The sequence below is a fragment of the Hyaena hyaena genome, unplaced genomic scaffold (genome assembly GCF_003009895.1).
Source record: "Hyaena hyaena isolate Hyena2069 unplaced genomic scaffold, ASM300989v1 scaffold_947, whole genome shotgun sequence".
NCBI classification, from domain to species: Eukaryota; Metazoa; Chordata; class Mammalia; order Carnivora; family Hyaenidae; genus Hyaena; species Hyaena hyaena.
This window is the reverse complement of record NW_024081579.1, coordinates 371,391-394,728: the sequence shown is the minus strand read 5'-3', so window position 1 is coordinate 394,728 and position 23,338 is coordinate 371,391. Positions and strand designations below refer to the sequence as shown.

Below are 23,338 nucleotides of genomic sequence, written 5' to 3'. Positions count from 1 at the left end.
GGGGGGGGGGGGGGGGGCTCGCTCCAGCTCCTGGGTGTCTGGCGCCCCCGCCCCCCGCCCCCTCCGGGCACGCGGCTTCTCCGCCTGGCGGTGTGGGTGTCTGACGTGTCACATCGAGCACCCAGATCAAGACCGAAAGCCTCACGTTCTCCCCCCAACGTGCTCTTTGCAGCCCCCCGTTCTCAGTGGCGCTCACCGGTCCTTCCCGGGACTCGCGCTCACAAGTACCCCGGAGCCCTCACTTCCCCGCACGCCCGACCGCAAAGCCCGTGGTTTCGACTGCAAGACACGCCCCAAACCCAACCCCTGCTCCCCCCCGCACCCCGAAGGCACACCACCCTCCTCCCTCGCCCGGCAGCCTGGCAGCCAGGCCGCCCCTCCCCTCTACAGCCTCTTCTCACCCTGCAAGCCAAGGCGGGCCCTTTCAAACACTCCTGAAACGGTTTCAAACACTCCTGCTCAAAAGCGTCCAGGGGCCCCCTCGCTCGTTCCAGCGGAAGGCGAAGCCCTCAGAAGGGCTTATACCGCCCGCCCGCCCGCCCTAAGTGTGGCCCCCTCCCCTCCCCCAACGCCTCTCCAGCCGCCCTCCCTCTCAGTCACTCTTCACGTGGCACTTGCTGCCGACCCTCAGAATCCCCAGGCCCGCTCTCACCCCGGGCTTCACACAGCAAGCGCCCAGGACGTTTCCCCCCAAACAATGCCCGTCCCAGTCCCACGAGGGCAGGGACTCGGGTCTGCATTTTCTCTGCCAAAGCCCAGGGCAGAGCAACGGCACCGCCCAGGCCCAGCAAGCGGCAGTCGCTGAGGCCTCTTGTGGCGTGGCCTCCTCAGACTAGAGTACTTGTCCTGAAATCTAACTAAAACCTCATCTCATCTGCAAAACCCCATCTATTATCCCAAATCACATTCCTCCCTCTGACTCACGATAGGCAATAGTCTGTGCCTCTATTACACAAAAATGAGGAAAGGAATGATTGAGAATATAAATATTATTCAGAGACAACATGAAAATGATCATGGATCAGGCAACATAAGCTTTCCAGGGAAAGATGGTAGTAGTGTGTGATCATGCTTTACACACCCCCTCCAGACACTGAGCATGGCAACAATAGAGAATTTTTAAGAAATTTAAAATTTATACTTAAACTCTACTAAAATGATCACTGCGATGTTTTTATTATAAGCTGGCTTATAATAGGCCAGTTAATAAAATGAATGCGATTGTCAAAGAACACTAACTATGCAGTCCTTAACTGAGAACATAATCTTCGATGTGAAGGTCTCCACTCAACTAAACCATCCTACAAGGACATAAAGAGAAGAGAGAGGTTTTCAAATGTGTTAAATTCAGTGCCACAATTAAGGCAATATTATAACAAACACCAGAGGGAAGTTGTGAAAATGACTAACTTCAGAAAGAAAACATGCTTATTTTTCATTTCCATACTTCGGTGTTCAACTTACTTTCCTCATACTGCTGTCTGACCAGCCCTCCATCCACAACACCTGGCACTTCTTATGCAAAGCTGGGTTACTCTCACAGTTTATTATGAAGTTTAAATTCGTACAATCCATTATCAAGACAATATGCAAGTTTTGCTGTATTCCTAAAAAAGTGTAAGAAAATAATTATAATGTATATTATAACAATAATTATTGGGGGAACGCATATACGGTCTACTTCTTTGAGTTTCAAACTTTCTGAAATGAAATGGCTGTTTATTGCAAAAAACAAGCTACATAAAATAGTATTATGGTTATGATCTTTATGTATGTTAAAAAAATAGGTGTATGATTATGTTAAGAAAAGAGATCCAGAAAGAATTCCAGAAGAGAAGGGTATACGTGTGTGTGTGTGTGTGTGTGTGTGTACGCATGTTAAGAGAAAGATCCAGAAGGAATTCAAGAAGAAGTATATATACCATATTGCTACTTTGTATGTTACTTTTCAACAGTGATATTGTATTCTACTTTTCAATTTTTCTTTCAAGGATTTTGGTTTCACAAGCAAACTAGTTTTCTTTTAGGAGACATATACTTTCCCTGTTTCAGAATCAATATATCATAAAAAGGACTTTGTAAACTTTTCCTTCATTTTCTGTGTTCTGAAATTGTTTCAAATAGCATTGCGATGATCTGTTTCTCGGAGACATGGTAGAATTTCCTTGTAAACTTGATGGAGAGGGAAGGGAGGGTAGCTCTTTAACAACGTCTCTATTTCAATAATAAATGTTCTTTTAGGAAAAAAAGATAACTGTAGTAATAATGTCTGGGTGATGTTATCATTGCTTATATTTCCTTACTCAATTTTAGATATCTATAGTGCACATAAATCTGTTCTGTGATAATAAAAAGTAGTTTAGTAAAAAAAAAAAAAAAAAAACTATAGAGACTGGCAAAATCTAAACAGTTCAAGAATTTTCTACGATAGGAGGTCCTAAGCACTAATTTTACCAAACAGAAAGAAGGGCAGCACAGTAAATATTCCAAAGAACATTAGAACACTTTCATCCTTCCCTTTTGCTAAAATTGTGCTAACACTACAGGTAAGCCTTCAGGCTATTTAGGTGTTTTCTAAAAGCACCGTAAGAAAGAAAAAGGTCCCAAAATACCAAACAGACCGAAGATTTAAGATACCCTTGCAACTTAATTAGAAAACACCCCAATTAAATGGTACTTATTTCACATGAACCAGAGTTTGAATTGATTAACTGAGCATAATCACTTACTATATGTGAAGTAATTGAAGACTGGTCCAAAAAAACCATCCTGTGAAGCCTGATCTTTAAGAGGTAGCAGCAAAGGCTCTAATTCTTCAAGGGTATAAAGTCCAGGAACTTCACCTAGGGAATATGGCATTTCTTTTAAATTTTAGCTGCATTACCCCAATCCAGACACATCTTACATCCACAATACTTTCTCTACATTTGTGTTAGTCTGCTCCTATTCAAGCTGTTTCCAAAAATACACAACCCTATCACCTCTGTATTACTCACAAACCTAGCTGTCGCCCTCATTTGATAAAACTCAAATTCCTAAGCAAGCCGTTGCAGACAGTGGATAATCTAGCCATCCACCTGTCTCTCCAGGTTCTTCTGGTTCTTCTCTACCCCTCCCATTTAAGACCTTGTATTCCAGCCTCTGAGCTTCTCTCTGTTCCATAAATATAGTGAATCTATGCCCACAGCCTTCCCCCCAAAATTCCTGTTATCCTATGAGAGATTACCGTGCCAACCGCCACGCCCATGAGCCTTCCCTGACTGCCATGTGCTGGGAAGCGCTCTTTCTCCGCCACGTATCTAAACATATCACAGCTAAGCATTTTATCACATCATACAATCATGAATAAAGTATTTTCCTTTCTTGCCCAATTAGATTCAGAATTTCCAGAAAACAAACATCTGATCATGTTCAATATTTATCTTAGAACATACTTAGCCACATATCTGGAATATAAATATTTACTGAATGAATGGAATGATGGACGGATGGGTGAACTTGTGCTATGAACCAGGAGAACTAATCCACAGCCCTGCTACGAGGCAACAGAACGATGAAAGCAAATCAAACTGGATCAAGACGACAAGTATTTACTAGAGGGCTGAACTAGATCTTACTCACCACTCTAAATCCAGTATTTAGAACCAGGCCTGGCACATAACAGTGTCTAACAAATCTCTGTTAAGCTAGTGTATTTAAAGTTTGCAAGAAACTCTAAAATGAAGTGAGGATCCTTGGGCCACACGTGCAAAGCAGGCATTTGCACAGGTCCCACCACAACCAAGACTCGACTTTTCCTCAGCCTCACTCAGACTCAGAGGTGTGGACTGCTGCCCAGCCCCCAAGCTGGTACGTACTCAAACACACACACGCGCCAATCTGCTCTGCGTCTTCCTCTAAATTTCAGCCATACCAAGGCACTTATGACTCCTTGAGATTAGCAAGGAATGTTTGCTCTACTTACAGGCATAGCCCCCACTATAGAAATAAGGGTTTAACACAAAAAAAAGAGACATGGGTCTATTTTCTCTGAAAGTATTTTTCAAATACGTTTTTGGTAAAAATGCTGATAAAATTTTACTTACGACTGTTGCAGTTGTGACTTGATAATAAAGACCAATTTATCTTAAGACAAAAACAATAATTCCCACATCAATGCTTATCTGCATGTTTGCTTTCACAAACAAAACAAAATGAAAAAACCCAAACAAAAAGCTCTGTCTGGTTGACCAGTTTACCTCATCCCTGATGAAATGCCTCCATCTAGTGGCCGGAACACACCACTGGATGAAATGCCTCCATGTAGTGGCCGGAACCCCGCAGGGGCTATTCTGGAAGAAGGTCCTGACCCTGCGAGCTTGCCTAGGACCTCCCACTCCCACCACAGCAGCCACGGACCTTGGGCCGGACACTGACCGGCCGCCTGTCAGCTAGAGTCCTGGTCTGCTCTCACTGCAACCCTCAAGTGCAGAGACACTTGGTGTTATAAATTAGATGTTTTCATCAACCAAAGCTGTTAAGTTCTGAAAAAAGACTACTTTATCTCAGAGCTTGCCGGGCCCACAGCGAGCATCATGTAGGTCTGTCTGCAAGTCTCCACAATGAATTAGCTCAGACGGTTGAAACTAGCTTTTAAAAAGGTTTACTTTGCAGTTAAACAACAAAATGATCTTGGTTCAAATCCAAAACTATGCCAGCTCATACCAACTCTAACAGTGATTACTCATGAAGAGACTCTAATAAATTTCATATTAATTCTTCAGAAAAGGGAGATACATGGAAACCAGTCAGTACCTTCTCCAGGAAACCACGACACAGGTCAGGCAGCTCAAGAGACAAGTGTGTACCACGACTGGGGATATGGGAGCCTTCAGATACTGAAAACACATCTGTACTCACGTATCCACACTAAGGCCATTATTTAACTATTGCACAAATGTTGGCCAGGGAGGTGCCATCACATTCTTTATTCTAAGTTACACTATGTATTTCCCTGCATACTATTCTCTGACTTCTATAGGTGAGATTGCCACAGATAACAGACGTGCTGTACTAAGGGGCACGCACATCTGTTAAACAGCACCGCTGGCAGGCCTCCCAAGGCCGGAGCAGCTAACGGCCCCCCAGATTATACGAGGCAGCAGCTCTGCAGCACATCCATTTACCAGCACTCGCAATCACACCCACGTACTTCTTCAATCTCATGATTTTATAAAAACATGGTTTCTCAACTCTCCAGCTCTGCGGGTGCTTAACCCCACATCACCTTAGTAAACCCCATTCCAAATGTGCTCTGAGACATAATTTAGACAAGGTAATTTACTTGAATGATTTTCACATCATTATTTTTACTTTTTTGAACGGAAATCATTCACTTGCCTGAAGACAAAAGGCTATTGATCATCTCCAGAAAGGTCGGATGGACCAATTGGTGATCCTCAAGAAGTAAAACTACCTGTTGAGCTTCAACACCGGCAAGATGCAGCACCTGCAAATCACAAAATCTGGTTTTGCACCAATTACATATCTTAGCATGGTTACAGACTTCTGCCCTTTACGTAAGTAAGCCCTTTTTCCTTCCTCCCTTCCTCTCTCCGCCTCCCTCCCTCCTCCCCTTCCTTTCCCTCCTTCCTTCACTCCTCTCTCCTTCCCTTCCTCCTTCCCTCCTTCCTTCCTTTTCTTTTCTCACCCAAATTAAAAATCAAACTCTAGCCATATAGTTTGGAAAGTAAATCCAGTCCATGAACAAATAGTTGGGGGAAATTTTAATTATTTTACAGCTAAGACAGACGATCATTTTTAAATATATCCACATACGTCCTATATAAAGTCCATGCTTTTATCTTCCATGACCACCTCACCTCTCATAATCTGGGGCACCTGAGAGCTAGAAACCCTAAAAAGAACCTTTTTCCTATGTGTACACAGAAATATAATTTTCTAATAACCATGGGGGAAATAATCGTCACAATTATGGACTACGTTGCATATCAGAGACGTAAAGGTCTCTCTGAAGGCTTCCGGAATAACTAATTGTGATGTAAAACCAAAGAGAGCAAAAGATTATGAGTAACTCACATGTCTGAGATCGTTTTTGAACTGCTTCAGCTCATACCCTCTGGAGACCTTGGGAGAAAACAGCACGGCCCCGTGCAGGTGACTGACTAAGGCAGTGGCGGTGCGGCGGCCCACCCCACTGCGCCCCGCCAGCAGCAGGGAGCCCCCAGGGAAGCTCAGCACTCTGTCCACCCTGGACACGTACTCCAGGACTTCTTGGAAAAGTAAAATATCTAAGGTCTGGTTCTCTTGTCCATAATGAATAAGACCCTTTTAAAAAATCACAAAGAATATTTTATACTTAATATATACCCAATTATAGAATAAAAATGTTAGTTATCTAGATAGATTCTATTTTGGATACACTGTGGAGAAGGGTTTAGTGTGACCGTACGTTGTCTCACACTCCACAGCCTATCCAGGAACCCAGTTCTACAGCACTTACTCCAAAAACCCTTATGTGATGCCAAAAAAGGTCAAGGCCTCACAACAGTCAGATACTTGTGAGCATCATTAATATACCTAGTAAGACATAGCAAAAGGTATCAGATTAATTACAAAAATTAAAAAAAACTCCCAAACTGTATTAGTTGTTTCAAATCAAATCAATATGTGCTGACCATAAAACAATCCTAAAATTGTAGAAACCCAGTGCCTAAAAACTAACTTGTGAACTCTTGTGAATACTCACTGCTTGGGAGTGAATCGAAGGGCCTACTAGCAGGCACTGTGTGAGAGCGTGAAGGAGAGGAAGGTCAACGAGACTTCACACACTTCACTTTCAATATACCCAAACCCAGCAATAAGCATGCGGCATACATCAGTCCACCAGATCATGACAGCCTTTTTATATCAAATCCATACTACCAAAATAAATATTAATTTTAAATCAGTCACATGTAGTAGGTTGTTCTTCTTTATTGTAACTTAACAAACAAAGAAAAAACAACCTCTCTCGGACACCACTCCTAGTTTCCATGAACCAGCACCCACATCAGCACCTGCTAGAAATCTGGAATCGGACTTCCTCAGGATGGAACCCGGGAGTCAGCATACTTTCTGGTTCTCAAAGTGATTCTAATGTTTAAAAGGTTGACACCACTGCTCTAGGATCATGTTCCAATTAATATTACACTTCATTAATAACTAAACATTAAAAAAAATAGAAGAATATTAAAGCTCATTAATAATTCCAACATCAACTACCTTCTCCCAACGCACACCTTGGCAAGCCTACCCCAGCTGTGTGAGTATGTGTGCGTCCAGTTAGATCTGCCACAATGGACTATATTCCACGAGGTAAGAACCAGCTCTATATTATATCCTTTGCATGTCTCAAAAAGCTTGTAAGATGTTTTTTAGATGCCTATAATCATAACTAAATCCCAACTCAAATTCATGATTGAGGTTATACCTTCTTAATAACATCTTTGAGGTCTGCAGAACTCAGTTTTCCAAGTGGTTTTCCATGTGGAGGCAGCATCTGCTCAGGGGCTGCCCTTGCTCCTGAACTGTGTCTGGCTCCCCATGTAACATAGAAACTGTCTGTAGAAATAAAACGTATTAATTTGTCTTCTATGTGTTATTGGTAATGGCAGCATCAGGAAATACATTGCCCCTTTTTTTTCTTTTTCTCTTTTTTTGAGAGAGAGAAAGACCATGCAAGAGTGGGGGAGACAGGGCAGAGGGAGAGAGAGTCCCAGGCAGGCTCCACACCCAGCAGAGAGCCAATGCAGGGCTCAATTCCATGACCTGGATCATGACCTGAGCCGAAATCAGGAGTTATATGCTTAACTGACTGCGCCACCCATGTGCTCCGCTCACTAACCTTAAAAAGTTAATCAGTCCAAATAAGATGATCCCCAGAAATGCAAAGATTAATTACTACACAGCATGGTTCGAAGATCAATGAAATCAGTTACAACACCACCAAGACCTTAAATTGCACTATCAACTCTTCCTGGAAAGTAACTGATGGGGCCCCTGTCCTGCCTGTGACCCCCCTCTCCCCCGGATGACACACCTTCCTCCTCAAGCCCCCCCGTATTCTCCCTTCCACCCTGCTTCTCCCTTTTCCCTTCTCCTCCTCCAGCATCTCCATATAAAATTGGTAGATTAAAAATAACATATAAAACTGGCAAATAAAGCAAACTCAAAACTCTCCTTGAAAAAGAACATACCTTTATTAATAGCATCAAGAGCCCTAATTCTCAAATGAAAGAAAAATAAATGAATTTTTCTTTTGGTTTTCTTTAGAAAACAATAAACCCCAACCACTCCCCTTGAAGGCCCCTACAGAGCACCGCTGGGACCACACAGGGAAGTCTCCCAACCCATCTGGGAGGCAGCTCTGGGCAGCACCCTCCTAGGCACAGGCCCGGCCTGAGTCCTCTCCTCTCCATCGCCACAGCTTCCCTTGCCTCACCTTCCAGCCGCAGCAACACTGAGCGACAGCGCCTCCTTAGGTACACGGCTGCCGTGACAGCCAGCCCACACCTCGCTCATGGTCACTGCGCCCTCACCACCCGCTGGGCACACCAGTGGGCAGGGAGAGAGAGAGAGAGAAAGAGAGAGAGAAAAAGAGAGAGAAAGAGAGAGAGAGAAAGAGAGAAAGAGAGAGAGAGAGAGAATTCCAAGCAGGCTCCACACTGTTAATGCAAAGCCCAACTCAGGCTTGAACCCGTGAACCGTGAGATCATGACCGGAGCCAAGATCTAGGGTCACACACCCAACCTACTGAGCCATCCATGCACCCCTAAAAAATTCATTTTCAAAAGCTTCAGAGTAACTCCCTCAAAAAAGAAATGAGTCTCTGACTCTTCCACATGTCTCACATCTAGCATTTATCCCAAATATATGCAGCACAGTTGGATTAATTGTACAACACTTCATCTTTTACGTGCACAAAGTGTCAGGGCATTGAGACACACTATCAGTAGTTACCCTGTAAACAGACTTTCACATTCGCATCCACCACCAGATGCATCCACCACCAGATTACACGTTTCTTGAGCACAGGAATGTATCTAATATACTTATAAGTCTCCAAGGTTAAATTTTTCTTAATTATTACTCTACTATGTGAAAATCTTATTTGCCTAGACAGAACATATATCAAGGCTGTGTTTATTTGCCTAGACAGAACATGTATCAAAGCAACCTTTCCTTGGGAAGTAAAATATTGAGGGAGGAAGAAAGCATATATTATTTACTGAGTCCTACAAAGCAGGCTCTGAAAGACACTAAATTCTAGAGAATTCAGATACCCAATAAGATACAGATACCATCTACTGCCTAAAGGATATGCTCCTTTCTTTGCAAAAAGAGATATTATGCACCCAATTCTCAGACTGAGAAAGACGGCAGTGGTAAGGAAATGAGGCTCTCCATACCACGCATGAGAACTCCAGGCCTCCCTGACAAACCCGCACTCAGAATCAAGCCAACTCCCAGCTACTACCAGGCCTGCCAGCCTGCCTGAGCTTCTCCAACTCACTTCCTGCTGCTGAAACTCGAGTGGCAACAAGAACATTCCTTCCTTCAGTCTCACCATCTTCCTTACATTCAAGATCCCCTTTGGCTACATGCAGTTATGACCCTGGGACCACTATCAAATCTGGAAATGTACAACATGTAGAACATACTACATAAGATAGTCTAACAGGAAGGAAACTCATTCTGCAGCTGGAAAGGCGTTTTATTGGGAAATCCTTCCATGTTACAGTCTCCACAGTATGGTATCAAAAGCCCTTTTGCTGTCATGGCTGTCATATTACACAAATGACCCCAGAGCAGTCTTCAAAATGCAGGCTCGGGGCGCCTGGGGTCTCAGTTGGTTAAGCTTCCAACTTTGGCTCAGGTCATGATCTCACAGTGCGTGGGTTTGAGCCCCTCGTCGGGCTCTGTGCTGACAGCTCAGAGCCTGGAGCCTGCTTCAGATTCTGTGTCTTCCTTTCTCTCTGACCCTCCCCTGCTCACACTCTGTCTCTCCCAGTCTCTCAAAAATAAATAAACGCTAAAAAAAAAAAAAAAAAAAAAAAAAAAAAAAAAAAAAAAAAAAAAAAAAAAAAAAAACATTTTTAAAAATGCAGGCTGGTTGTTAAGCAGTAACAGCTGCACATGCAACCAAGCTGCTCCCAGGGGGGCAGTGCTCCGCTTGGTTTATCCAGGGAGCAGTGCTACGCCTGGCTTGTCCTACGAGGAGCAAAGCTGGTAACCAGAGCACGTAAGATGTTCTGTGCTAATGATATTATGAGCAGTGACAGGAAGGAGAGTGACCATTACTCTTAAGCAAATCTTAATTATAATCAAAATATGGATTTTCCTAATGATCTCAAAGTTTCATACACATGTGGCTTAAAAAAACCTTGCCAGTAAAAATCCTGCAGGAAATAGAATACTGAATTACAAATATAAAACACTAGGGCCTGAATCCAAGAAAACAATTATTGTCATTATATTTTATTTAGCACATAATTACTGAAACCTAGCAAAAAGAATAGTCACTTATAGTATAAATTAAAATTATCCAAACTTTTTATTTGTATAGCGTATGAAATCATGCTATTACTAAGAAAAATAAGTTTACAGTTCTCATAACATTTATATATTCACATAAACTCTGTAATTAGATTACCTGCCATATTATCTAATATATCTGAGCCCCAATCTCCTTGAAACACCGATGTTAAAATGCTGTCAAATAAATGAAGTTCCTTTGCACCAACAATCCTGTCACGAAATAACCGCCGGGCTTCATATGCGACGATTTCCAACACGTAGTCTAGTGGGTGGTTTGAGGACCCTAAAAAGACAACATTTTCTCAGTTCTAAGAAAATTCAAATGACTTGCAAATAGTCTGTTTCAACACAGTATTAGAAATAAAGAAATAACACAGTAAAGAAATAAAGAATGAGAATCTGCATACCGTCACATTGGCATCAGATACGCAAAAAGGAAGGAGAAAAAGTTAAGATTCAATGTGTTAATAAGTTGGTAAAGTTGTTTTGATCACTTAAAAGATACAGTATGCATTGTTATCTCTAGTTCAATAAAAATATTATTCCATAAACATATAGACACGAATAATGATTTTATTTCTCCCCAAATAAAATTTTGACAGTGACGATCATAAAGTTTAGAAGAAAAATCACAATGTTATATTTTATTATGAAGGTTTAAATTTAATATTAATATTTAAATTTAATATTAACATAATTTTAATTGTAATTTTTAAAAGACTGTAATCAGTTACAATACTCAACACACCTATTATAAACACAATATACAGCATAAATACATACGCACATATGTGTGCACACAGATATGCTGTGGCATTCCAGAGAAAGATACGTGATTTAAAATCATGAGAGCAAAACTTACCTCCTTCTAAATCATATCTGAATAAGCCAAGAACCCACTGGGTAAGGATGCACGGAGTAAACAGATAGTGACTATAATCATCAACTGTGAATTTGGCTCGCACCTGGAAAAGAATGTAAACCATCTGTCTGCTATCTAAATATATAATATATAAGTATTGATAATATATTTCCAAATATATAATAATGCTATAAGCTTTTTGTAGTCACTGCAGACTCATAGGAATGCCCAATTTGTACTAGTTAGGAGAAAGTGGATTTCAACAGAACTGATTTCCTCAGTTATCTTTATATTTTATGCATTTAAAAACATTATCTAAGAGGCGCTGTTCATTGGCTTCAGCAAACTGCAAAGGTTGACCACAGAAAAAATAAGATAAAAAGTCAAGAGCTATACCAGGGAAAGGGACTCAAGGAAGGCAAACTGAAGCAAGAAATCTGTGCAGGGGCTGAGATTCCACGGCCCCCAACCATCCTTGGGAACAGAGCTCCCAGGGCTAGGAACTGCAGAGTTGCCTTCTGCTCACAAGGTCACTGAACTTCTAAGGACCAAAGTGTCACTCCCTGACACACAACCCGTGAGGAGCGGTGCCTTACTCTCCACCCACAGGGCCACTGCTCTCATTCTGGACTTGGTCATTAACACCTACATTCATTTACAGTGGAAATGAAGGAACTTCTTGCTTGCTGACTCCTCCTTCCCCACTGCTACTCCCAAACTACAAACAGTGCCTTCACTTTCACAAGCTAGTCCCTTTCCCTAGGAAGATCCTTCCTCTCCGGCCACTTTGTGAATTTCTGTTCCTTTTTCAAAACTCAGATCACATTTCTCCTCCCCTTAACAACTACCACACACAACAAAGTTACTCACTTCTTCTACACAGCCTCTGTAACTTGTGTATGTTGTCACCGTTACACTCATAACACTATTAATAGTTCATGGCCATGACTGGGCCCTCACTGGTCTGTCAGCTTCCAGAAAACAGAGACTCCATCATCTCTGCACCCCTAGGACTAACACTAGAAAAGAAGGTACTCAACACACATCCTCCGCATCTGTAATGCCTATTTTTAAGCACTGTCCATACTTCACCCAGGAAAGACACTTGAGACATTTTCTTACAAGTAACAAGAAAGAAAGAAGCGTCAAAGACCACTCTCAGGTTTGAAACCTAGAAGACAGAAACTGATGGAAGTCAGGAGAAAGACATAGTTTGGGAAAGAAGAGGAACATTCTAAATATGCTAAATTTTAGCAGGTAACAGAAAAACCATCCACCACTTATCCATTCATTCAATACTGACTATCTACTGTAAACCGTGCCAGGAGCCTCAACGGTAAAGAAAGCACACGGAGCATGTTCCCCTCACAGAGCTCATTCCTGAGTAGAAAAGTCTAATAAAGATGACGGAAAGAAAGCTGAAGTATCAACCTAAGTCAGCATTAAAGACAGTCCTTTGGGAGTGAAAGCAATAGTACAATATAAATGAGTATATATACCTGTTCATATACTTGTACCATAGACCCTGCTAAGAGATAGATTTTAGATGAAGAACCCCAAATAGAATGATTCTTCAGATTTTTATGTAGAACTGGTTCCAAATATGCTCCATAAATTGTCTGTAATTGCTCTCTTTCTGGGTAACTGAAAAAGGACATAGGAGAAAGTTATTGAAAAAAAATCAACATTCTAAATTAGCATTTTCAGGTTCAGCTACAGCAGTGGTTCTCCAACCGTGCTGTCCTGAGATGGAGACACCAGGTTTCCCCAGGGAGCAAGGCCAGGCTCACGATCCCTGCTCGGACATCAACCACATGAGACCCCACATATCTGCCCTCAAACACTGAAAGTCCTGCTAGAAGATGCCAATGAAATTACTTAGAAACGTAACTGTTTAAAAACCATGACCTTTAGAAAAGGCCCAAAAGAAAATTTTGCTTAAAAAACAGTATTATATGTTGAGTATAGCCTACCCATGGAGCACTAACCTACCTCAGCACTATAAACATAGGACTAATCACACAAATGAAATTGACCTGTTTCTCTCAAACTGAAACCTATTTCAATACAGCTTAACTGGTGGCCTTAACACTTCTGAAAGCAGAAATGTTAACAGACAGGTGCAATTAGCAAGAAACCGTCAATGCAAGATTGTGTAGGCCAAATGGAACACAGGGCGAGCACTGTAAGCATACAGCCTGCGGGTCCCTGCGACAATGACGCGCTGTGGTGGTGGGTGTTGCATCAGGATTAAGGCCACATCACCACGAATGTGGCCGACTCCACTTCGTGCACACTGTGTAAAATCTGGTACTATTTTTGTTTTATGAAACCCATAAAACACTTAACTCTAAAATCGATCATTCAGATTCCTGACACTGATATTTGAGAATAGAAATTATATAAAACAGTTATGTTTTATTTCTAATATTTAAGAAGTGCTAATTAATGCCTTCATCTCCCCAAATTATGGCCTAAAGTTTAGGAAGCACAGAGGAAAAAATATCCTAACTTAAGTTTGACTATTTTTATATTCTTCATTTTGAGAAAATACAAATGGATACCTTCAATAAAATTCAAATACATAAGACATCTCCCCAAATTAAAAACACAGAGATACATACTCCACGGCACAGAGACGGACAATAGAAGTAAATCGGGTGGTGAGCTTGTGTCTTCCCAGTCTTCCTCCAGCTGACATAGAAGCCACAATTTGAATATTTTCTAAACCAACCCATTCCAAATTTTCATCATAAAATCCTTGATATGTCAATACCTATTTGAAAATAAATGTATTTTAAATGTTTTATGCTTAGGATTTTCTAAATCTGATATAAAATATTTTTGCACAAAATTCAAGTGTTTCCAAATGTGGCCATCATCCTCTACCCAACCAAGAATTTAAGCTTGAAAAAAAAACACTCTTCAAGACTTTGTATTCAATTAATGTTAGTTGAATTACCCTTAGTTTAAAAATGCTTTTTCTCTGTAATAAACAATGAAAACCAGATGACAGGAGTGATGAGCCACAGCGAGCGGTGGTGAGCTGCCCCGAGTCCAGGGGATAGGAGAGAGTAGCTGAGATTGCTCACAGAACCATCCCTGGAGAAGAGAAAAACCTCGGCTTGGAAAGAGTGTGTTTTAGTTCTGGCTGGGGGGCTGACTTAGAACTAGGTGCCCCCGGTCCCAGAAGGCGCCAGGAAAAACTGCTCTGCAGAGCACCCGGCACCATCCCCAGCGGCGGCGGCCTGGTGGCGGCGGCGACACTCTGGACCTGAAGTTGCTACATTCCCCGCAGGCACTCAGGTTGTATCTCTGCTTGACCCCACGGATCTGAGGCTGCGACACATCCCCCACCCCCTACTCAACCCCCGGCAGCAGGGAAGCAGCGACCTGCGGGACTGTTTCGGGCGGTATAAACAACGCCCGCGGACTAGGACCTGGAAACGAGGCGGGGCGCGGGGCATAGAACTCAGCCCACCTTGGCTACGTCCTCAGCACAGGGAGATGGACCTGAAGAAGTGATTTGCGGCACTTGGTTGAGAAGGGACTGGGGCGACGCCATTCTTCTCCCCACAACCACCAAGGCAGGGCCTCAGGGAGCGGCCAGCATACACAGTGGAGGTGAGACCTGCCTACACCAAACCACGCCCATCCCCGCAAAGAGCTGTTTTGTTGTTTTTGTTGTTGTTATTGTTGTTTTTACCTGAGCCTGGGTTTGCATGTTTACTGGCTTTGTGCGTTTCTGTAACTTTGTTCCCTCTGTCATTGTCTCTTTTCTATTTCCATGGCTGCCTCAAAAACAAGCCAAACTACACATGGTGGAGAGTCCCAAATACCACTACGAGTAGGGAAACAAAATAAGCAAACACTCAAGAAGAGAAACCAAGACACACCATTCAAAGAACACTTCCTGAACAGACAGGCCCTGAAGAGTCAAAGAGCCTTCTCTAATACAGCAGAACTCGCAGGGGCAGAGTGTACAACAAGCTTTTAAAATTAAAAAGAATAGAAAACTAACCAAAATGACTAAACGGAAGAACTCTCTTCCAAAGAAATTCCAGGAAGAAATGACAGCTAAAGAACTGCTCAAAACAGATAAAAGCAACATAACTGAACAAGAATTTAGAACAATAGTCATAAAATTAATCACTGGGCTTGAAAAAAGCATGGAAGACATCAGAGAAACTATTGCTACAAACACTATGGAGCTTAAAAATAGTTATTTTGAATTTAAAAATGCTATAAATGAGATACATAATAAAATGGAGGCGTCCAATGCACAGATTGAAGACGCAGAAAGAGGATAAGTGATTTAGAAGACACAATTATGGAAAAAGAGGAAGCTGAGAAAAAGAGATAAACTGATCCAGGAACATGAAAGAAGAGTTCAAGAGCTCAGCAATACAATCAAATGGAACAAAATCCGTATGATAGGAATCCCAGAAGAGGAAGAGACAAGGAAAGGTGCTGAAGGAGTCCTGGAACAAATTATAGCAGAGAACTTCCCTAACCTGGGTCGGGAAGTAGATGTTGAAATACAAGAGGCACAGAGAACTCCCCTCAGGCGTAACCTGAATCGATATTCTGCATGACATATCATAGTGAAACTGGCAAAATATAAGGACAAAGAGAGAATTTTGAAAGCAGCTAGGGAGAAAAGGGCCCTAACATACAAAGGGAAACCTATCAGAGTGGTGACAGACCTATCTACTGAAACGTGGCAGGCCAGAAAGGAATGGCAGGTGATCTTCAATGTGATGAACAGTAAATATATGCAGCCAAGAATCCTCTATCCAGCAAGCCTGTCATTCAAAATAGAAGGAGAGATAAAAGTATTCCCAAAGAAACAAAAATTGAAAGAATTTGTTACCACTAAGCCAGCCCTACAAGAAATCCTGAGGGGGACTCTCTGAGGGAAATGTTGCAAGGAACGCAAGATGCCAGAGACACCACCACAAGCATGAATCCCACAAACGACACAATGACTCTAAACCCATGTATTTCAATAATAGCAATGAATGTAAATGGACTGAATGCTCTAATTAAAAGACACAGGGTAGCAGAATGGATAAAAAAAAATTCATCTATTTGCTGTCAACAAGAAATGCATTTTGGATGGAGGACACATTCAGATTGAAAGTAAAGGGATGGAGAAATATATATCATGGTACTGGAAGTCAAAAAAAAGCTGGAGTAGCTCTACTTATATCAGACAAACTGGACTTTAAAGTAAAGACATTATCAATGGATGAAGAAGGGCATTATATAATAATTACTGGGTCTATCCATCAGGAAGAACTAACAATTATATTTGTCTACTCACCGAATATGGGAGCACCTAAATATTTAAAACAATTGCAAATAGAAACAATCTTATAGATAAGAATGTGCTAATAGCAGGGGACTTTAACACTCTGCTTACAGCAATGGATAGATCAACTAGACAGAAAATCAATAAAGAAACAATGGACTTTAATAACACATTGGACCAGATGAATCTGACAGATACATTTAGAACTCTACATCCTGAGGCCAGGGAATTCACTTTCTTCTCAAGTGCACATGCCTCAGTCTCCATGATAGATCACATACTGGGACATAAAGCAGCCCTCAAAAAATATAAAAGAATTTAGATCATTCCATCCACAATTTCAGATCACAAAGCTATGAAACTGGAAATCAATCACAGGAAGAAGTCTGGAAAACCTCCAAAAACATGGAAGTTAAAGAACACCCTACTAAAGAATGAATGGGCCAATCAGGCAATTAGAGAAGAAATTTAAAAATATATGGAAACAAATGAAAATTAAAATACAACAATTCAAAATCTATGGGATGGAGCAAAGGCAGTCCTAAGAGGAAAGTACACTGCACTCTAGGCCTATTTCAAGAAATTAGAAAAAGCGCAAGTCCAAAATCTAACAGCTCGCCTAAAGGAACTAGAGGCAGAGCAATAAGAGCATCCAAAAGCCAGTAGGAGAAGAGAAATAGTAAAATTCAGGGCAGAAATAAACAACATAGAAACGAAAGAAACAGTTGAACAGAGCAATGAAACCAAGAGTTGGATTTTTGAAAAAATAAAATTGACAAACCTCTAGCCAGACTTATCAAAAAGAAAAAAGAGAGCACCCAAATAGACAAAATTATGAATGAAAATGGACTTATTACAACCAGCCCCTCAGAAATACAAGCAATTATCAGGGAATACTATGAAAAATTATATGCCAACAAATTGGACCACTTAGAAGAAATGGATAAATTCCTAAACACACACTCACTCCAAAATTCACACGGGAAGAGAAAGAAAATCTGAACAGACATATAATTCGTGAAGAAATCGAATCAGTTATCGAAAATCTCCCAACAAGTAAGAGCCCTGGACCAGATGGCTTCCCTGAGGAATTCTACCAAACATTTAAAAAAGAATTAATACCCATTCTTTCAAGCTCTTCCAAAAAATAGAAATTGAAGGAAAACTTCCAAACTCATTTTATGAAGCCAGCATCACTTTGATTGCCAAGCCAGACAGAGATCCAACAAAAAAAAGAGAACTACAGGCCAATATCCTTGATGAATACAGATGCAAAAATCCTCAGTAAGTACTGGCAAATCGAATCCAAAGCACATATTATCCACCAAGATCAAGTGGGATTCATTCCTGGATTACAGGCCTGGTTCAATATTTGCAAATCAATCTATGTGATACAACACATCAATAAAAGAAAAGGTAAGAACCATATGACCCTGTCGATAGATGCAGAAAAAGCATTTGACAAAATACAGCATCCCTTCTTAATAAAGACCCTCGAGAAAGTCGGGATAGAAGGAACTTACTTAAACATCATAAAAGCCATCTATTAGAAGCCCTCAGCTAACATCATCCTCAACTGGGAAAAACTGAGAGCTTCCCCCCAAGATCTGGAACACGACAGGAATGTCCACTCTCACCACTGTTGTTTAACATAGTCCTAACATCAGCAATCAGAGAACAAAAGGAAATAAAATGCATCAGAATTTGCAAAGAAGAAGTCACACTTTCACTTTTTGCAGACGACATGATACTCTAAATAGAAAACCCGACAGACTCCACCAGAAGCCTTCTAGAACTGATCCATGAATTCAGCAAAGCAGCAGGATACAAAATCAACGTTCAGATATCGGTTGCATTTTTATACACCAACAATGAAGCAACAGAAAGAGAAATCAAGAAACGGATCCCATCACAACTGCACAAAAAGCCATAAAATACCTAGGAATAAACCTAACCAAGGACATAAGAGATCTGTATGATGAAAACTATAGAAAACTTATGAAGGAAATTGAAGAAGACACAAAGAAATGGAAAAACATTCCATGCTCCTGGATTGGAAGAATAAATATAGTTAAAATGTCATGACTACCCAAAGCAACCTACACATCCAATGCAACCCCAATCAAAATGGCACCAGCATACTTCTCAAGGCTAGAACAAACTATCCCAAAATTTGTATGGAACCACAAAAGACCCCGAATAGCCAAAGTAATATTGAAGAAGAAAACCAAAACGGGAGGCATCACCATCCCAGACTTTAGCCTCTCCTACAAAGCTGTCATCATCAAGACAGTATGGTCTTGGCACAAAAACAGACACATAGACCAATGGAACAGAATTGAGAACTCAGATTTAGACCCAAAAGTGTACAGCCAACTAATCTTTGACAAAGCAGGAAAGAATATCCAATGGAAAAAAGACAGCCTCTTTAACAGATGGTGCTGGGAGAACTGGACAGAAACATGCACAAGAATGAAACTAGATTTTCTCACACCATACACAAAAATAAACTCAAAATGGATAAAAGACCTGAACGTGAGACAGGGAACCATCAAAACCCTAGAGGAGAAAGCAGGACACAACCTCCTTGACCTCAACCACAGCCATTTCTTACTTGACACATCCCCAAAGGCAAGGGAATCCAGAGCAAAAATGAACCACTGGGACCTCATCAAGATAAGCTTCTGCACAGCAAAAGAAACAATCCATAAAACTAATAGGCAACCGATGGAATGGGAAAAGATAGTTGCAAATGACATATCAGATAAAGGGTTAATATCCAGAATCTATAAGGAACTCACCAAACTCCACGCCTGAAAAACAAACAACCCAGTGAAAAAATGGGCAGAAGATATGAACAGACACTTCTCTAAGGAGGACATCCAGATGGCCAACAGACAGAGGAAACGATGCTCAGCCTCCCTCCTCATCAGGGAAATACAAATCAAAACCACACTGAGATACCACCTCACGCCAGTCAGAATGGCTAAAATGAGCAAATCAGAGGACTCTACATGCTGGCGAGGATGTGGAGAAATGGGCACCCTCCCACACTGTTGGTGGGAATGTAAACTGGTGCAGCCCCTCTGGAAAACAGTGTGGAGGTTCCTCCAAAATTAACAACAGAACCTCCCTATGACCCAGCACTAGCACTGCTAGGAATTTACCCAAGGGATACAGAAATGCTGATGCATAGGAGCACATGTACCCCAATGTTCATAGCTGCACTCTCAACAATAGCCAGAACATGGAAAGAGCCTAAGTGTCCATCAACGGACGAATGGATCAAGAAGATGTGGTTTATCTATATGATGGAATCCTACATGGCAATGAGAAAGAATGAAATCTGGCCATGTGTAGCAACGTGGATGGAACCTGAGGGTGTTATGCTGAGCGAAATAAGTCAGGCAGAGAAGGACAGATATTATATGTTTGCACGTATAGGAGGATTAGGAGGAACTTAATGGAGGACCTTGGGGGAGAAGAAGGGGTTAAATATTGGGGGAGTGGGAGGGAGGCAAACCATGAGAGACTCTGGAATGCCAAGAACAAACTGAGGGCAGAGGAGATGGGGGGTGGGGAAGGGGGTGATGGGCATGGAGGAGGGCACTTGTGGGGAGGAGCACTGGGTGTTATATGGAAATCAACTTGACAATAAACTATTAAAAAAAATCAGATAACAGTATAAACCTGCCAGCAATTATGGGAAAAAAAGTGAAAGAAATCAGGAAAAATATAAGAAAAATATTTTGTTTTACTTCTATAAATATTTTATCATATTCCACTGTTGCACAGTGATGCTAAATCTGAACCCCTATAAAAGTAGTAAACTCTAATGTAGACCTTAGGGTCTCTCATGTGACGTAAACCACACTGAGAGAATGTACAGTCTCCAACCTCTGCCTTTCCCAGGCAACGCCGGAAAGCCACGGGCTAAGGAAGCCAGAGAGGGGCACAAGTCTCCCTGCTCTCTGAAGAAGGAATTATAAGAAAAATGCAGCAAAAACTTCCCAAAACCCCACATCACCCCCAGCTTCAGCTTTACTCCTGTTTCAGGAATAAAGAACGGGGAAGTAGGGTAGGGCAAGGTTGTGTTTACTCTTCTTGTCGTACATCATCTCTACCTAAGACTGACTTCTATAGGGAAGAAGGTCAAAGAAAGTAGCTTTATAGGAGTGCCCAGCAGCCTCAGGCACAGCATGAGACTCTTGATCTCAGGTGGCAAGTTCCAGCTCCAGGCTGGGTGTAGGCATGACTTAAAAATAAAAACTTAAGGGAAAAAAAGGTAGCTCTGGCCCAAGATCACCACATGCTTCAGGGGTTTAATTTCCTCGACACGCTGGATACAACTGGCCCTACAGAGGAAAGCAGGTTTCCTAAGGGAAGGTAGTGAGATTAAATTGTGTCCAATCACACCCGTGAACCCCTGAAGGAGGAAGACTCACCTGCTGAAGGAAGGCCACCAGAGTGCTGGTGCCCCATTTGTCCAGCTTGGGCAGGTTGATATCTTTCAAGTACAAGACAAGCCTCTCGCAGTCCTTGGGCCTGTACACGCGGCCGGTGTTGGTGCTGATCACGAGGCAGGTCTGGCTCAGCTTCTGCAGCAGGTGGCCTGGCGCGGTCTGCGCGCTGCAGTGAACCGTGGCCACCTGCGTGGATCGCAGCTGCGAAAAGGCGTACCTCAGCAGCGTCCTAGGGCAGAGCAAGGACACCTGACGCTGCTTCCAAATACAGCACGCAGTTTACACTCCGTCTAAAACTCCTCTTATGTACATACTTCCGTTCCTGAATTACGTATAATGATGTTTACAGGGAAAGTTGTAAACACAGATGTGGTGTATCAGGCAACTTTCTATTTTTTACAGTATAAAAAAATACATTCATATTTTAAGGCACTCTTGAAAGTCTTTCACCAAAAAAAATCAAAGTTTACAGAAATAATTTAATTTGATAGAGTGTATATAAAAATTACCAAATGTTTCCCTACAGTTGGAGAGTTAAAAAAAAAAAAATGTACAAGGATTTTATAAAAATTTTTAAATTTCTACTAAAAACGTGAAACCAATAAGCCAGGTCTCTTTCCCTTTCAGAAACTACACCCGGTAGATAAGAAAAACAGGCTAAACTACACCAATATAAAAGCTATTTTTAAATAGAAAGCTAGCTTCAAGATTCATAAAGCAATCATTGGTAAGCATATCTGAGGTATTCAGTTTTTGCTGTGATTGTATGCACATTTTCTTGTGAAGAGTATATTGTTCTTTCCCCTAGAAAACACAAAACCTGGCAGGAAAAAAGACCTATTCCTTTCTAACCTAAAGTCATATTATTTCTACAAGTAGGGACAGTGGAAAGAGTCCTTCACGAAAATGAAATGCTACTTTAACCAAAAGAAAGGTAATAGGGCTGTGAAACTGTTTCCCCTGAGGAGAGGGTGCAAATCCACAACATGCACCACCACAACACTTTTCTGCTCTTACCCTTTGCCACATCCTTCGGGTCCAACAAGAATAAATGGCTGCTTAGTATCAGAATGTAACCAAGGTCTGAAGTAATCCAGTGCTCGTTGCATGTCAGGAATCTGAATGACGGGGAGGGTCTGGCCATTGCTGAACTCTTCGGCCGTCAGGTTGTCTGGCTTCTTCAGCACATAAGATGCTAGTCGCCCTCGACTCGAGTCGTAGTAGGCGTCCATTGGTCTGTGAGGGTCTGGAGGAGACTCTCGAGCCCAGTTAAAAACCTTAAGAGGAGAAAGTTGTGATAGACACTTCAAAAAGTATGTGACACTTTGATTGTAAGTGCTGCCAAAGTGAGCACAAGTCTGTGAAATTTTAATTCTTCAAAGTCAATGTCCAAAAGTCATTTTATTTTAAAAACAAAAATTTGCATACACTAAACCTACTAAATATCCTTTATAATTAAGGTAACATTTTATGTCAAATATTATTCTCTAAATCATCACTGAGGTAAATAAATGTCATCCACTTTGCCCATGTACCAAGGTATAAATACATTCAACTTATAAATGAGGTGGGTTTTTTTCTGTTTATCTTATTTTTGAGAAATAGAGACTGTGAGTGGGGAAGGGGCAGAGGGAAAGGAGCACAGAGGATCTAGAATACACCTTTAAATTTATTAAAGAAAACATGTATTACGCTGAATCCACCCTGGCCTTCCTAAATGCTAAAACTGTTCTGGTTAAACACATGATTAAAAATATGTTATTACTGTACAATTAAAAATGAATGAAATAGGGGCGCCTGGGTGGCTTAGTCGGTTAAGCGTCCGACTTTCGCTTAGGTCATGATCTCGCGGTTCGTGGGTTCGAGCCCCGCGTCGGGCTCTGTGCTGACTGCCAGCTCAGAGCCTGGAGCCTGTTTCAGTCTGTGTCTCCCTCTCTCTCTGACCCTCCCCTGCTCACGCTGTCTCTCTCTCTCTCTCCCCTAGAAATAAATAAAAATATTTTTTAAAAAATGAATGAAATAATTATATTTATTCACATGGATAAGTAGCTTCAAAAATGTCTAACAAAAAAGATATGGTCCAAATTATAGCCCATTAAAACATTATTAAAGCATGACTTT

At 41.5% G+C, this 23,338-nt stretch overlaps 1 protein-coding gene across 2 annotated transcripts in view; it reads right to left on the bottom strand.

The window, feature by feature from the left end:
• Positions 1 to 23,338, bottom strand: part of DYNC2H1 (dynein cytoplasmic 2 heavy chain 1) — a 324,085-nt gene that overhangs the window by 216,682 nt on the left and 84,065 nt on the right. For both annotated transcript variants that reach the window (XM_039221130.1, XM_039221131.1), the window contains exons 42-52: positions 22,235 to 22,494; positions 21,200 to 21,446; positions 14,065 to 14,216; positions 12,940 to 13,084; positions 11,441 to 11,543; positions 10,694 to 10,861; positions 7,472 to 7,602; positions 6,079 to 6,327; positions 5,380 to 5,488; positions 2,730 to 2,843; positions 1,465 to 1,607 (exon numbers count right to left, since the gene is read on the bottom strand). In XM_039221130.1, coding sequence (XP_039077061.1) covers positions 1,465 to 1,607; positions 2,730 to 2,843; positions 5,380 to 5,488; positions 6,079 to 6,327; positions 7,472 to 7,602; positions 10,694 to 10,861; positions 11,441 to 11,543; positions 12,940 to 13,084; positions 14,065 to 14,216; positions 21,200 to 21,446; positions 22,235 to 22,494 — 1,821 coding nt within the window. The remainder of the gene's footprint in view (positions 1 to 1,464; positions 1,608 to 2,729; positions 2,844 to 5,379; positions 5,489 to 6,078; positions 6,328 to 7,471; positions 7,603 to 10,693; positions 10,862 to 11,440; positions 11,544 to 12,939; positions 13,085 to 14,064; positions 14,217 to 21,199; positions 21,447 to 22,234; positions 22,495 to 23,338) is intronic.